General features: G+C 44.6%; 2 protein-coding genes across 5 annotated transcripts in view; one reads left to right on the forward strand and one right to left on the reverse strand.

Moving 5' to 3' along the window:
• BRF1 (BRF1 RNA polymerase III transcription initiation factor subunit) overlaps positions 1–15,956 on the reverse strand; it is a 164,141-nt gene that overhangs the window by 85,372 nt on the left and 62,813 nt on the right. Inside the window, exons 4-5 of the mRNA XM_042815073.1 lie at positions 14,732–14,763; positions 4,728–4,800 (exon numbers count right to left, since the gene is read on the reverse strand). Coding sequence (XP_042671007.1) covers positions 4,728–4,800; positions 14,732–14,763 — 105 coding nt within the window. The remainder of the gene's footprint in view (positions 1–4,727; positions 4,801–14,731; positions 14,764–15,956) is intronic.
• BTBD6 (BTB domain containing 6) lies at positions 229–2,916 on the forward strand. Of its 4 annotated transcripts, none has more exons than XM_042815071.1 (5): positions 229–354; positions 606–888; positions 974–1,064; positions 1,196–1,314; positions 1,535–2,916. In XM_042815071.1, the coding sequence occupies exons 2-5, from the start codon at positions 695–697 to the stop codon at positions 2,565–2,567; spliced, it is 1,437 nt and encodes a 478-aa protein (XP_042671005.1). In that variant the 5' UTR covers positions 229–354; positions 606–694; the 3' UTR covers positions 2,568–2,916. The 4 variants fall into 4 exon arrangements, with proteins under 4 accessions (XP_042671005.1, XP_042671006.1, XP_042671004.1 ...); XM_042815072.1 differs by having other exon boundaries at positions 229–351; XM_042815070.1 differs by lacking the exon at positions 229–354 and adding an exon at positions 370–446.

Below are 15,956 nucleotides of genomic sequence, written 5' to 3' on the forward strand. Positions count from 1 at the left end.
CGGGGCAGCGCTGCCTCCGCCGCCGAGCAGCCGGGGCGCCCCGCCGCCAGCAACGCCCCCGGGGCGGGCGGGAGCAGCGCGGAGAAGCAGCGCCGTGCGGCGGCGGCGCAGGAGGAGGCGGCGGCCGCCGCGGGGAGAGGAGGAGGAGGAGGAAAGTTGGTGCGCCCGGCGGCGGACTGCGGAGAGCCGCCGCCGCCCCGGCCCGGATGTGCCCCCGCCGCCGCCGCCTCCAGCACCGGGAGGGGAAGGACGGAGCGGAGCGCCGCTGGCAGCGGGGAGCCGGCGGCGGGCGGTAACACCTGGAAAATCTGCGGATTGACGCCGTGCCCTGCTGGATCCGTGGGGATTGTGGTGGTGTGCTGGTTTTTTTTTTTTTTTTGGCTGGTTTTTCTTCTCTTCCTCCTCCTCGGGGGCCGGAGCCGCCCGCCCGCACTGCCCGCTGCGAGGTGAGCACCGGAGCGCTCCGTGACGGCGGCCTGGGAGCGCCCATCCACAACGCGGGACCTGGTTCGGGAGCCGGCGGTCCCTCTCGCCGATGCCACTGCCCCATGGGTGCCTCAATGGCAGGATCATGAAGTGTTTGACTTTTTTTCTTCTGCTTCCAGAGACCTTAAAGAAGTCCAAAAAGAGCGTCAGGTCAAACGGCAAGGCGCCAGGATGCTCTGAGGCAGTGCCCCTGGCCCTGAAGAAGAAGATGGCCGCAGAACTTTACCCTGCCAACACCAATATCGCCAACAGCAACGCCGCCGCCGCCGCCGGCAGCAAGAAGCCCGCGCTGCAGCTGCAGCAGAGCGCGCAGCCGCCCCCGCCGCCCCAGCTCCAGAACCTCAACAACAACAACTTGGAGAGCGCCAGCTGGCAGTCGTGCCACCCCACGCTGCGCGAGAGGTGAGGCCGGGCCCCCCCCGGGTCGGGTGGGTGCGTGGGTCCGGGCCGCCGACGCTAACCGGCCTCTCCCTGCCCTCGTCCGCAGGAACGCGCTGATGTTCAATAACGAGCTCATGGCTGACGTCCACTTCATCGTGGGCCCGCCGGGGGCATCCAAGAAAGTTCCTGCCCATAAGGTTGGTGCGGAGTGCGGCTCGCTGCGCGCACACGGGTTCCGCGTCTCGGTTCTCCTCGTCCCAGCAGCGCTGCGCGCGTGGGGCGGTCGCAGGGAGAGGCGCGGTGCTGAGGTGCTCTCTCTGTTTTGCAGTACGTGCTGGCAGTGGGCAGCTCCGTCTTCTACGCTATGTTTTACGGCGATCTCGCCGAGGTCAAATCCGAAATCCATATCCCAGATGTGGAACCCGCAGCCTTTCTAATCCTATTAAAGTAAGTGGCCGCTCCGAGTCTACTAATTATGTGGATGGAATCAAAGTGGCTTATAGAATATGCAGCTCCCGCTCAGCGTCGTGCAAGCGCACATATTTAATGCTTCATGAGCTGTCAGATGCTGAACGTCTGACTAACAGCCAGCAACGATGACTAGAGATGAGTTTTCCACGGGCTGTGCCTATGCGCTTTCCCTTAAGAAACTTCTTTTCTCACCTAGGTACATGTACAGCGATGAGATAGACCTGGAAGCCGACACGGTGCTGGCGACGCTCTACGCTGCCAAGAAGTACATCGTGCCGGCCCTGGCGAAGGCGTGCGTCAACTTTCTGGAGACGAGCTTGGAGGCGAAGAACGCTTGCGTCCTGCTGTCCCAGAGCCGGCTCTTCGAGGAGCCAGAGCTGACGCAGCGCTGCTGGGAGGTGATCGATGCTCAGGCCGAGATGGCGCTCAAGTCGGAAGGGTTCTGCGAGATCGACCTGCAGACGCTGGAGATCATCGTGACGCGGGAGGCCCTCAACACCAAGGAGGTGGTGGTGTTTGAGGCCGTTCTCAACTGGGCGGAGGCAGAGTGCAAGAGGCAGGGGCTGCCGGTGACGCCGCGCAACAAGAGGAACGTGTTGGGGAAAGCGCTGTACTTGGTGCGGATCCCCACGATGACTTTGGAAGAGTTCGCCAACGGGGCGGCCCAGTCCGACATCCTCACGCTGGAGGAGACGCACAACATATTCCTGTGGTACACGGCTGCCAACAAACCCAAACTCGAGTTTCCGCTGACAAAAAGGAAAGGACTGGTGCCGCAGCGCTGCCATCGCTTTCAGTCGTCCGCGTACCGCAGTAACCAGTGGAGGTACCGGGGGCGGTGCGACAGTATTCAGTTTGCTGTAGACAAACGGATATTTATAGCGGGACTGGGATTGTATGGGTCGAGTTGTGGCAAAGCTGAATACAGCGTCAAAATTGAACTGAAGCGCTTAGGAGTTGTCCTTGCTCAGAATCTGACAAAGTTTACCTCCGACGGCTCCAGTAATACCTTCTCGGTGTGGTTTGAGCACCCGGTGCAGGTCGAGCAGGACACGTTTTACAATGTAAGTGCCATTCTGGACGGCAATGAGCTCAGTTACTTCGGGCAGGAGGGAATGACTGAAGTGCAGTGCGGGAAAGTGACCTTCCAGTTCCAGTGCTCCTCGGACAGCACCAACGGGACTGGGGTACAAGGAGGACAAATCCCTGAGCTCATTTTCTATGCATGATGCATTTCACCTTGATTGTATTCCAGTACTGCAACGCTGCACATTAAGGGATTCTTCGGTTTTACTACAGAACTGTACAGCAGTATGGAATGTTACGCTACTTACCTATCTGCTACATCATGCTATACCCAATAAGTGAAGGAATGCTCTTGAATTTAATCTTATTTTATTTATTCATAAGCTATTTGACTTAATTAAGACTGCAGTGAGCAGAAAAATGTTAAATTTTGCACATACAGTGCATTTATTTTGTATATAGATAACTAACTGCAGCTGACTCAAACAGAATGTTCTAAACTAGAGCAGTTTATGAATCGGTGAAATATAAAACATTTCTACTTGCCCTAAATCCTGCGTGCTGCCCCTTACTGATGTTATGGCTTGTCTGTTAATTCAGCTACAGTGTAGTTAATGGGTGGTAACACTACTGGCTGCCTGTCCTCTGCAAGGTGTGAGCAATGCTGCACATAGAAAGGCTCCCCCACCTGCAAAGCCCATCCATCAGGCAGCCCTCATTGTCCTTCACCAAGAAGGACAGGAGGAAGGAGGCTCAGTGGTTGGCTGTGGGTCACCTAAGCTGAACAGAAAAAACCTGAGCACTGATGAAACCTTGTGTGTGTTTGCATTCTGCTTTTGGCATCGTGTGTGTTAACCACCATCCTGCCCAGCAAACAGCAGCAGTAACACCTGCACTGTCAGAATGCACCAGACTTGAGCAGCCAGTGTCAGGGCAGACAGATAAAGCCTCGTGCAGTCACAAGCTGTAACACTGACAGCCACTACTTAAATATACATCACATCTCACCTTTAGGAGCAGACAGATTTACAGTACGGTCACTCAAAATTACTGAGGGAAGCCACCATAAGGAAAAGCTGTCAGGCCTTTTTTCTCCCTGTGTAGTTTTGGGGCTGTCAGTCATTTTTATAGCTAGCATCCTTCAGTTTTCTCAGAGACTAAGATAGGTATATTCCTCAAGCACCTGACCACCACTACAGTTGAACCAATGGGAAGTTCTTACTGTTCTTTATAAAAATATTGTAATCATACAATGATCCAATTTACCATTTTTTAGCACATATAACAGGTACCTCTACCTTCAAGTCCTCTGTTTGTTTTTCACCTGAGCTGCATTATTCTTTTCTTACCTTTAAACTGAACTGTAATAAAATTTTGCCTCTCAGAAAAAAAAAAAAAACAACAAAAAAACACAACAGGAAAAGAAATAAGGGAACTGAATTATTGGAAACAAGATGTGTGCACAGGACATCAGGCTGTGCTAACTGATTTACCAACTAATCCTGCTCACTGCAACAATGGGAGATAGCTGTGTCCTGCCTGTATACTGCTTTCTGGATACCATTATGATGATGCTCAGTATGGGAGCTGCTGCTTCTACTGCTGCAAACTGAAAGAGCAGGAACACAGTTATGTGACCAGCTGAGTACATCTGAAGGAGGGTGCATGTGTTCTCGAGCACAAAGGCATCTGATTCTCTCAGTACAGATTAAGGAGAGTGGGAGTGATGGTGGGTTAAGATACAGGGAAAAGAATTCTGCACAGAGGTGGGCAACAGTCACAAGACCTCTCTAAAAACTTTTTTGTAGCAGGAATTGGCATGAATTCCCTTGGCTCAAAAGCTACAACCTAGACAAGAGCTTTTCACCCTTTTGACACATAACACTGTGTGCTTGATTTGAACACTGACTTATTAATTAAAAAGCTATTCAAATACCTGGGAAAAAGCTGCATACCTTGAAAATGCTGCACCCTGTTTTCCTTCAGGTCACTTATATTTCAAACACTGAACACTGCAACTACAGTGATGGACTGATAGTCTGTTTAGCAAATGCTTACAAGATGTTCTTGTGGAACTGAAGTTTTACAGGCCAATGCAAACTTGCAGATAAGCACACATTTGTCATGCATCATCAATTTTCTTAATATTGCCTAAGCTACTTGCAGAAAAAGCATCACAATTGTAGAAGAGGACAGCATCCACCACCTCTAAGGTCCTACATAAAGGAGATCAGTATTGATGGATTGATTCCAGCTTCATTTTAAGTTACCACTTTAGTAAATCAGTACTACGCATTCGTAACAGATTCTTCTAAAGAAGTCATACAAAAAATATACCCGAAAGTCAAAGTGTAAAGAAGTACCTATGGCTGGAGCATTTATGCAGAGTTCTCTTGCCAACAGAAGGAAAGTTTTTCCCAGCACATAGACATTCACCTGGTAAAAGACAAAAATCATTATTTAAATCTTAAACCACAAATGTTTTCAACACACCTTTTAATTGTAAAGGAAAAAAAAAAAAAACAACAATCTTCCGAAACCTTAAACAACTTGCTTTAAGAATTTCAATTAAAGTAATACAAGAAATTCAGAGGTACAGAGCAGAACCTGGTGCCCATCAAAAGCTGCACAAGTGTTGGAAATCAAAGCATGAGTTGATAGTGAAAGAAACCTACAAAGAGCTGTTCATTATGCTCCTCAGAGGACTCAGTGGTGTTCTGTGGTACTTGCACAACTTCTCAGTTGTCACCTAACATCTTAAAGCAGTAAGTAGATTTTATAGGGTCATTTATCTTGTGATATAAAAAACCCTCAGGAAATAATCACAAGTTAGTGCAAATTTCAGCTCTGTACAATCATGTTAAGTGAGATAATTAAGTGCTGCACAGGTGCAAACCAAACTTTTCTACCAAGGAAGGAGCAGTGCTACACGCCTCTAGGTTATTTGTTGGTTCTGATGGGTTTGGACATTGACCCACATCACTCATCAGTTAAAAAAAAAATAAAATCAACAAACCAACCTGGAAAAAAAAAAAAAAAAAAAGCAACTCTAAAGCACAGCAAATCTAAGGAGCCCAGCACAGCCTCACTTTCCAAGCCACCACTCTCTGCTCTCCACCCCAACTGCTCAACTCGGAGGATGTAAAGTGATGGGAGGAGCTGCTCTTCATACTCTGATTTGCAATTTATGGCATAGGCAATTACAGCTGTGTTTGTAAAGTCTAAGGAAGTTTTATTTCGCTATCTTAAGATGTGTTTTGTGGTCAACAAGAAAGGCAGGATATTCTTCAATTCCCAATTAGCTCCAAACATTCCCACGAAGCTCCATGCTCACCTTGCTTCCCAAGGCACTCATAAAGGTTGAAGTCAGTATTAAAAACTCTATTCTCCTCCTGGACAAACAAAAAGGTGGAGGTTTTTATTTATTTTTTTTTCCTGGTAGTGTGTTCTCTATTGCTTTCATGCAACAGAACTGCCTCTCTCCTTCCTGTGCCATGGTGATGAACATGTTCACTAAGCAGCCAATGACACAATGGTGTTGTCCATGGAAATACATAACCTGTTACTTAGCACTGCCCTTCAGTTTAAGAAAAGAGCTTTATCAGTTTAAAAGCAGCTTTCCCTTCAAGCACATAGATGTTTCACCAAGTTAGTGACAAAGCAAACAAAATACTGGCACGCTTTCACCTAGCCTTGCTCTTCTTCATGCAAAAACTTTCTTAGGGTGATTTTTTTTGGTGTGTGAATTCAAATGTGAAAAAGGGAAGATTTCAAATAAATCCTCAGAGTTATCACACATCCTGAAAGCTCAATCAAGTGTACGTGATATGGCATTAATTTAGTCCATATTTAGTGGAGATCACTGGATACATTCCATGCTTTGTGCGACTGATGGTTAGACTGGCCCATCCCATACAGAAGCGAAGTCTGAAATACGACCATCCTTTTGCCAGATGACATAGCAATACTATTCTATGGCAAGGAAGCAAACAAAATATAACCTCTGAACAAGAAGCGTACTCAGGAAATAAGTCATCGAATTCAGCAGAGAAAAATAAGCATCTACTGAATCTGGCAATTCATACAGGAGCTTGGGAGCACGTGACTTTCCATGAGCCACAGAGACATTACTAAAGCAAAATAGCTGCAGTGTTTCAGCTGGCTTTCAATGCTCTACGTTCACTGCAACTTTGGAATGGACTGTTTTGACCTTCTGTCCAAAAAATATTAACATAAAGAGTGGGGGTTTGGCTGTAGTTTCAGCCTTCTAAGTTGGCCGACTGAGTTACTATAAATCTTGAACCTCATCGCTTAGATCTTGCTCTGCAAGGATGATTTCACTGCACAAATCAATAAAGTTACTTCAGTGGAGCCAAGTACATGCAATGTTTCCATCAGAGCGTCACAAACTCATCTAGTTCCTTCAATTTAGTCTAGAGAAAGCCTCAGATTCAGTCAAGTATTTTTCCCTCTGGATTTTCTGCCAGGATATCCAAAATTCTTCATGCGTATCCCCAAATAACCACGTCATTATACGAAACTCCTCCCAAGGAAACTTTCCAGAAATGCAATCATCAAAGAACAAATAAATACAAAGAGACATAAGAAGGCAGGGTTTTTTGGTTTTTGTTTTTAAAGCTATGTTCTAACTAACAAAACAAGTGCTGAATTAAAGCTGAAGCAAAGAAAAATGCATTATAAAACTGCTGTGACTTTTTTACTTCAAAATTCCCATCCTCGCCCTGCCTAAAGGTCTCCAGATCCATGCTCTGGGAAACAATACACTCAAACCCAACCTGCTTTTCCACCTCACCTGCGTCGGCAGTGTTTTATGACCCGACTGCAAGATGTAGGCAGTGTATTTACACAAAATAAGAAATTCAAATTGAAATGGTACATCAGGGTATTTCCTTTGATCACAAGAGCACTTGGCAGTATCTGGATGCTACCAATTCAGAAAGAAGGTATGATACTCAGCGCATTATGTGCTCTGTATTGGAGCTCACACTTCTTGAATGTCAGTGTAAAGGCACAGAAAGAATCAGAAATACTCAACTGGTTCCAGTTTTCCTGGCAAATCAGTTCAAGAAATACTTCGGGCCCCGTAAAACAAAACACTGATCATCCCTGGAACTTACCAGATATTCTAAGCAGGGTATTCAGTACAGCTTAAAGCTCACCCCAAAATCAGTAATGACTTGCTCAACAAGGCACATCATTTCCACTGCTAGCAGAAGACCCTCACGCTAACATTTAATAGCACCGTCACTGATTTGAACCAGTGTACACACACACCCCTCCTGTGATAGATGGAAAAATTACAGGTATATAGTAGCACACAGAAAGAGCCTATCTTTATTCATCTTTGGTACATTTTTTGCACACCACTAAGCTTTGAAAATTAAAGGGATTAATTTAGTGGGCTACATGAATGTCTAGTTTTCATCGTTAAGAACTTGTAATAAAAATTCATCTACTCCAATCCATCAGAAGCTTCATGTTCCAAATTTAGAACCATATGACATTTGCATTCATAAAACCTAATTTTATGAGTTCTTAGAATGTTGAATAAACAAAAATGCCCTTCTACAACAATGTCTCTGGCTTAGAGTTGAACAGCAGCAGCTTTGAAGCTTACACATTAACTTTGGTCTCTTTTCTCCACTTCTTAAATTTATGAGAATCAAAATGAAAGCCAGAATTTTCCCAAACTCTCTTCAGTCAAAGTGTAGCAATTGTTTCATTGACTTTCCAAAGACTTGTGATCCCTGTACTGTTCTCATATTTTGACCAGATATTAAAATTCCCTAAATTAGATGCAAGCATTAGGCCTGAGCAGCAACACTTAATACAAAAAGAAAGGAGCATCCACCTCTTCTATAGTGGGTATTCTAAAATATCTGCACATCCTCATATTTTACTACATTATTTTACATTCCGTTCACATTTAACAGAACGCACTTGTAAGCGTATGGGATCAGGCCTAGCCAGCATGGGTTCATGAAGGGCAGGTCCTGCTTGACCAACCTGATCTCCTTCTATGATCTAGTGACCCATCTGGTGGATGAGGGAAAGGCTGTTGATGTGGTCTACCTAGACTTCAGCAAAGCCTTTGACACTGTCTCCCACAGCATTCTCCTGCAGAAGCTGGCAGCCAGAGGCTTGGATGGATACACTCTTGGCTGGGTAAGGAGCTGGTTGGAGGGCCGGGCACAGAGAGTGGTGGTAAATGGAGTCAAATCCAGCTGGCGACCAGTTGTGAGTGGTGTTCCCCAGGGGTCGGTGCTGGGGCCTGTCCTCTTCAATATCTTTATTGATGACCTCGATGAGGGCATCGAGTGCACCCTCAGTAAGTTTGCAGATGACACCAAATTGGCTGGAAGTGTGGATCTGCCTGGGGGTAGCGAGGCCCTACAGAGGGATCTGGACAGGCTGGAGAGCTGGGCTGAAGCCAATGGGATGAGTTTCAACAAGGCCAAATGCCGGGTCCTGCACTTCGGCCACAACAACCCCAGGCGACGCTACAGGCTTGGGGCGGTGTGGCTGGAGGACTGCGTAGAGGAAATGGACCTGGGGGTATTGATTGATGCTCGGCTGAATATGAGCCGACAGTGTGCCCAGGTGGCCAAGAAGGCCAATGGCATCCTGGCTTGCATCAGAAACAGTGTTGCAAGCAGGAGCAGAGAGGTGATTGTTCCCTTGTATTCAGCACTGGTGAGGCCGCACCTCGAGTACTGTGTCCAGTTTTGGGCCCCTCACTGCAAGAAAGATATTGAGGCCCTGGAACGTGTTCAAAGGAGGGCAACAAAGCTGGTGAGGGGTCTGGAACACAGGCCATATGAGGAGAGGCTGAAGGAGCTGGGAATGTTCAGCCTGGAGAAGAGGAGGCTCAGGGGAGACCTCACTGCTCTCTATAACTTCCTGAAGGGAGGTTGTAGTGAGCTGGGGGTCGGCCTCTTCTCTCGTGTCATTAGTGATAGGACCAGGGGGAATGGCTTCAAGCTACGGCAGGGGAGATTCAGGCTGGACATTAGGAAGTATTACTTTTCAGAAAGGGTGGTCAGGCACTGGAACGGACTGCCCAGGGAGGTGGTGGAATCACCGAGCCTGGGGGTGTTCAAGGAAAGACTGGATGTTGTGTTGAGGGACATGGTTTAGTAGGAGCTATTGGGAATAGGTGAACGGTTGGACTGGGTGATCTTTTAGGTCTTTTCCAACCTTGGTGATTCTATGATTCTATGATTCTATATGGATCTGCCACCACGTCCTGTTTTTTGTCCTTTTTTTCTTGAGCAGTAAGACATTTTTTCAGACAAGAAGTACACGCTCACCCGGGAACTGCAAAGCAACCCATTTCTAACCTTAAGTCTCTACAGGAGAAATCAAGATTCTACACGATGTTGTCCTTTACCAATCACTTCTGTCTTGTTATAGAACACTCTGTATTAGCTAAAAGTGGCACTTGGAGAAGGAACGGTTTCCAATTATTCACTTAGATCTTTATAGAAAAATCCTCCTACTTATTATACTCTTTGCCCTTCACAGTATTTTTCGGAGACAGTCCTTTCATTTCACATCCATCAGCCATCAGATGCTGATTTCAAAGGGACACTTCCATAGGGACTCTTATCCTTTCATAATTTCCTCTTGATTTCAGATCATGCCCGACATGTTCACAAATACCAATATACTTCCACTTCTACAAATAACAAACACCTCCATACCAGCACCATGGGAATTCAGCTGTCCATCAGCCTAACACATTCCAGAATTTCAAACTCTTTTCAGAAACAAGGGAATCCCCCATTCATACAGGTCCAGATGCATTAAATTCTGGACAGTAGCAATCAAAGTTGTAATCACAGTCAAGCAAAAGTCCTCATTCATGTTTCTAAATTAATAAATCAATACCCTTTCACTACAAGCAATTTCTAAAAAGGCTTTTCATGACCATGGCACAGCATCGTGGAAAAATATTACAAGTGGTGATGATGGTAAGTTCTTCCATCATTCAGAAAGATGAAGACTGGGCAGTTGGAACTCGATGAGAATTCACACTGTGAAACAACCATGGCTGCTTGCCTAAATAATTAAGCAAGCATGAAAAGCAAATGAGTTTTTAAGGAGAGTGTCTGTTGCTGGGGGAAGAGGCACCTGTGGTTATTTGATTCATTATTAACATTTCTAGTATAGTAATGACTGAAGGTCCCAACCAGGTTGTTTAAATTAACTCAATCAACATAGCAATTTGCAAGGGGGCAATAAAGGCAATGCAGTCAACATGCTAATATTTTTAAAGGAACAAAGGGTATTAAAAACTGAAGCAAATAAGTACTGCCTAAGAACTAGATATATATATTCTTTCACCATTCGCCTGAAATGTCTTATTTTGGGGGTCCATATCAGAACCAGAACATCACATTTAACCTCAAAAGAGAAACAATACAAGAAAACACAAATGTGCCCAAAACCCAGCTTGTCAGAGTGCAGCTGAAGAAAAGACACAAATCAAAATTAAGCAGCTTCTTTTCTGCTACATTTTAAAGCTCTGCCTTCATTCTAGGGACCCCATAGAGAGAACCCACTTTTCACTAATCACATCCTAGTCCTACCATTCTTCCTCCAACACCACAGCTGTACAATAAATCAAAATTATACCATCTGTGCAACAAAGTAAGGAAGGAATTGGTGACAAGCACAGAAAAATCAGCAAGGCCCAGTGCTGCCTTAAAAATAAAATAAATAGTAAAGATAATAAATACATGTACAAGCTTCCCAAAATAACTTAGAATAATGATCCTTCTGGACAATGAAGCATTGTTACTTGACTGCACAAATTGAACAGAAAGAAATCGAAGAGGATAAGAGTTATGTTTTGAAGTGGAAGACAGACCAAAGCACCAGACAGACAAGTAGCACGTACTGGTTTTTTCTTCTTGTACACCTTCTTCCCTCACCGTGAATCATGGCATAGCTCTGGTAGGAAGGGATCTCAGGACGTCTCCAATCCAACCTCTGCTCAGAGCAGGGTCACTGCCAGAACAGAGCAGGTGGCACAGGGTCTGGAGAACCTCCAAGGAGGGGACTTCAAAACTCCTCTGAGCAACCTGTTCCAATGCTTGACTATTCTCACCGTGAAAAACCTTTTCTTGATATCAAGGCAGAAATGTCTCATTTTCATTTATTATGCTGGTTGCTGCTAATCTTCCTGCCGTGCGCTGCTCTATAGGACCTGATTCTAACATCTCTTCAGGCAGCATTAGTCTTATTTAACAGCAGGACACACCATACGGCACACTAAAATGATACTTGACAAAGCTGAAACTGGAGATCAAAGCAGTGCCAACATCTCTTCCTGAAGTCTTTCATGACTGCACTGCAAAGACCATGACACTGGAGATTACAAGAGGCTAAAAAAGAAAGTGGAGTCTCCTAGAATTGGAAAGACAGCATTCAAACATAGCCAAATAGTTCTCCAGGTGAATGGAATGAACGCTCTGAAACAGATGAGCAAACTCAAACTGTTCAAAAGTTGGGCCAAGGCAAGACAAGCTTCTCAGCTCCCCTCAACAAGCAAGTCCTGTCACTTCGATTGGAATAACAAAAAAGCAAACAAAGGGCCTGATTATAGACCGCTCTGAAGACTGTATTTGCAAGTAAAATGCAATATCTGAAAATATAAACAAGTACTTTCCTGTCAGGGACTGGTGACTGATCATCCTTCCAACACAATCAACATGCAGCATGCCTTTCTGCTCTGCACAGGGAGCATGTAGAGCTGCTCTGCACATTTTCAGTTCGTTTTAGCTAGTGCTTTTAAGTCTGAGTGTACCAGAGGCATGCTGAATCTGACACTTTCAATGGGAGGTTTCCAACACATAGGACGTATTTCATCTAGAGATAAAATGGAAAGCAAAATACAAAAAGCTGGCCTTTCCAATGAAAAAAAAGGGGGCATTTTATTTCATTCTGACAGCAATTTTGAAGTTGCTGAAGTTGTTATGAAACGGAATAGTTCTCCAGTGGAATAAGCCAAACTGCCCCATCTCAGTCATCAGCACAGGAGAAAAACTGAAAGGGCTTTTTAAACAGACTCTCACTTTCAGCTCCCCAACTTGCTTATGTTGGGACCAACTGGCTACCAGTTGTGAGGTCTCAGCTCTCCCAGCAGATACTGAAGGTCACAGATGCAGAACAGCACAGCAAATATTGTGCCCAGCTGCAAGGTGGTAAGAGAAAGAAGCGGATGCTTTTTTTTTTCCCCACAGGTTTTCCTTTAAGCTTTCTGCTGATAGATTTGCTTTGTTTTGCTACTAGATGAAGCAGTGCACGAAAGGCAGTCGTGCTTCCTCCCATCACCACTCAACACATCATAATCTATCTCAAGGTGTTCTGTGTGCTTACTCGGTAGCCTCCAGAAGGATGCTTTGTTAATCTTCTTCAAAAGAAACACTGGCAGTAGGACTAAATGATTTCTGAAGGTGCCTTCCAACCAAACTATTCTATTCTAAACAATTCCTACGGTCACACAATTAACAATCCCGTAGATCAGTTTACCTCCTGCAGCAACAGAGCTGTACTGAGTAGAACACTTAACAGAAAAAGGTCAAACTTGGCTGTTAGCATCTGCACAAAAGTTCATGAAGGTCTGGTACCCATTTTTCAGACTTATTTTTCCTGATACAAATTTGCCACCTTTATTATTTCACCAGGAAAAAAAATGGTTATGTGCAGTACAAATGTTGTGCAGGTAGCTCCAAACATGCTAAATATTTTGGAAAGATAGCAATACCACTTCTGCTAACAGCCTTCCTTTTTCTTTAATGATATTCACATCCCAACTTCACAATAGCAGAGCTGTCCTTGAATGAAAAATTCAATTCAAGGTAATAGTATCATCCAATAAACCAGTTGCTTTTACTTTTCATACCTCCTGCAAGCAAAGACTGATCTAAAGCACAACGCAGGGAAGTTTTTCTGTCTGGTTAGTAAATGTTTTGTCACTAATTTTAGAGGAAAACAAAGCATCAAAGACTAAGAATCACCTAGGGAGCTTTTATTGTAGGTAATTTCATTTTAAGCATGTATATGCTGTTGACTTAAAATAGAAAATAGAGGGTGGTTGGTTTCTTTTTACTTTTTTGTGTTGTTTAATAAAACAAACTGGGATTGACAGGAGAAATCTGGAGGAAGTCTGAAAAGCTTATTTCCGGTTTCCTCAGCACAGCTTTCTGGCTGACTACAGTTAACAAGGACATTTAAGATTTCTTTAGCTCAGATTCATCTTTAAGAAACTAGAAATTGAGGCTGTCAAATCCTCACACAGTTAAATACGTAAATAAAGTTCACGACAGAGAAACACTGCATCATCTTCTCCTTTCCAGGGCTATTTCCATACCACTGATCTATTCCTGGCTCTCCCAACTCTTCAGCTACCCCCCTTTAACCTTTTGGATCATTTGTGCCCCATCTCGACACCTTTTCAGGCTGGAATGTACAGAAGGGACAAAATCAGATCATCCAATCTTTGTCCCTGCCAACAGGACATCCTTTTCTTTTTCCAGATTCAATGCCTCTTCTTCACATTTGACAGATATACTCCATATTACTGCAATCATCCTATTTCATAGCAACTACTATGTAAAATCACTTCTTTAATAGGAAATACACCCCCCCAATCTACATATGCAGTATTTTCTTACAAGCAATCAAAATAATTCAATAAGAGCTTGCAAAAAAAACCCCCAAAAACAAAACAAACCTTAGTAATTTTAAGAATTAAAGATTCATTTGATTATTGTAATTCCAGTAGATTGCTTTAAGCAATAAATAGTCTTCAGAGGGATGCCATTTACCAAGACAGCTGGGAGGACAAAAATAGATGTAACTAACCTACTCACATTGTATGTAAAACAGCTCGAACGTGGAGAATGCGAGTAAGGCAGCGTATGTCAGCAGAGCTTTCTATTTCCACACAAAGAGGAAATATATTTTGTTCAAAATATGGTTCATAAAACAAGTCCCTGGCATATACTGATCCATGTACACCATATTACCTACAAAGAGTTTTGTCGTCTTCTATTGTTATGCTAAAAATGCGTAACAACTGACCTTGTGCCACTGCAGTGACGCTGAATCCTGAAGAAAGCATCACACTGACTCTTGATACATTACTTGCAACGTTAAAAGCAAAAGATACCTTGATATTTAATTTCACCGAGCAATTACTAAGTTACAAACCCAGTGATTTTCCAATTCAGAAATCTTACAGAGAAATTAAAGCATCACAAATAGCCCACACTGACAGCACTTTGCTTGAAAGTAACCTTTATCATGAGAATTTTCCCACAGAAAATAGATACAATACCTGAAGAAGATCACTGAGGTCCAGTAACATGTCTGTGAAGAAGTCAAGGAATATAAATGCTTACTGAATGCAACTGCTTCTAAATTTCATTAGCAAGACAAAAAATGGAAGAACAAGCCCAAGTGAAACTGCAGCAGAACGCAAATACAGGTGAGGTGCTGGGATGCAACACTTCTGCACCCCAGAAACTCCTGCCAGCACTTGCTGCTGCAGTCACTGCTCAAGCTGCTGATGTAAGGTAGTGGTCTGAAAGAAAAAGACACCTTGTGCAATGTACAACTACTTACCCTATCTTGCAGCCCAGGGAGAGAACAGTAACAACAAATAACAACATTGTAAAGAGATAAGTAAAGTGTGAAAGTATTTTAAGAATGTAAAACATCAACTCATTTCCTAGGCTAGCTTACAAGTTCAGGACTTTCTCACGAGGTTCAACACAGCCCAGTGCAAGGTCTTGCACTTGGGTCGCAGCAACCCCTACTAGCAATACAAGATGGGGGACGACAGGCTGGACAGGAGCCAGCAATGTGTCCTCACAGCCCAGAAAGCCAAACGTATCCTGGGCCGCATCAAAAGAAGCGTGGTCAGCAGGTCAGGGAGAGGGGTGATCCTGCACCTCTGCTCTGAGCTGGTGAGACCTCATCTGGAGAACTGCATCCAAATGAGGAGTCCTCAGTACAGGAGAGACGTGGACCTGTTGGAGTGCATCCAGAGGAGGGCCACAAAAATGCTCCAAGGGATGGAACAGCTCCTCCAAAGGACAGGCTGAGAGAGCTGGGGCTGTTCAGAATGGAGAAGGCTCTGAGGTGACCTGAGAGCAGCCTGTCAGTATCCAAAAGAGGGCTGCAGGAAAGGAGGGGACAGACTCCTTAGCAGAACCTGTTGTAATAGGACAAGAGGAAATCATTTCAAACAAAAGAGGGAGATTTAGACTGGATATAAGGAAGAAGTTTCTTGGTGGGTTTTTTTTTTTGGCTGTTTGTTTTTTTTACAGTAAGGTTGCTGAAGCATTGGCACAGGTTACCCAGAGAGGTGGTGGGTGCCCTGCTCTTGGAGGCATTCAAGGTCAGGCTGGATGGGCTCTGAGCACCTGATGGAGCTGTGGGTGTCCCTGTTTATTGCAGGGGGGGTTGGATCACATGACTTTTAAAGGACCTTTCCAACTCAAATGATTCTATGGTTTTACTTTCAAATTCATCATTACCCAGTACTCAACTGTGGGATC

The sequence above is a fragment of the Centrocercus urophasianus genome, unplaced genomic scaffold (genome assembly GCF_019232065.1).
Source record: "Centrocercus urophasianus isolate 14NV4802_14NV808 unplaced genomic scaffold, USGS_Curo_1.0 seq_14, whole genome shotgun sequence".
NCBI lineage: Eukaryota > Metazoa > Chordata > Aves > Galliformes > Phasianidae > Centrocercus > Centrocercus urophasianus.

Bases quoted from the DNA above. Each gene is read 5' to 3' on its own strand.
- BTBD6 (XM_042815069.1), top strand. From the start codon at position 536: ATGCCACTGCCCCATGGGTGCCTCAATGGCAGGATCATGAAGTGTTTG. The intron at 889-973 runs GTGAGGCCGGGC...CCTCGTCCGCAG, and splicing joins CACCCCACGCTGCGCGAGAG to GAACGCGCTGATGTTCAATA. The intron at 1,065-1,195 runs GTTGGTGCGGAG...TCTGTTTTGCAG, and splicing joins AGAAAGTTCCTGCCCATAAG to TACGTGCTGGCAGTGGGCAG.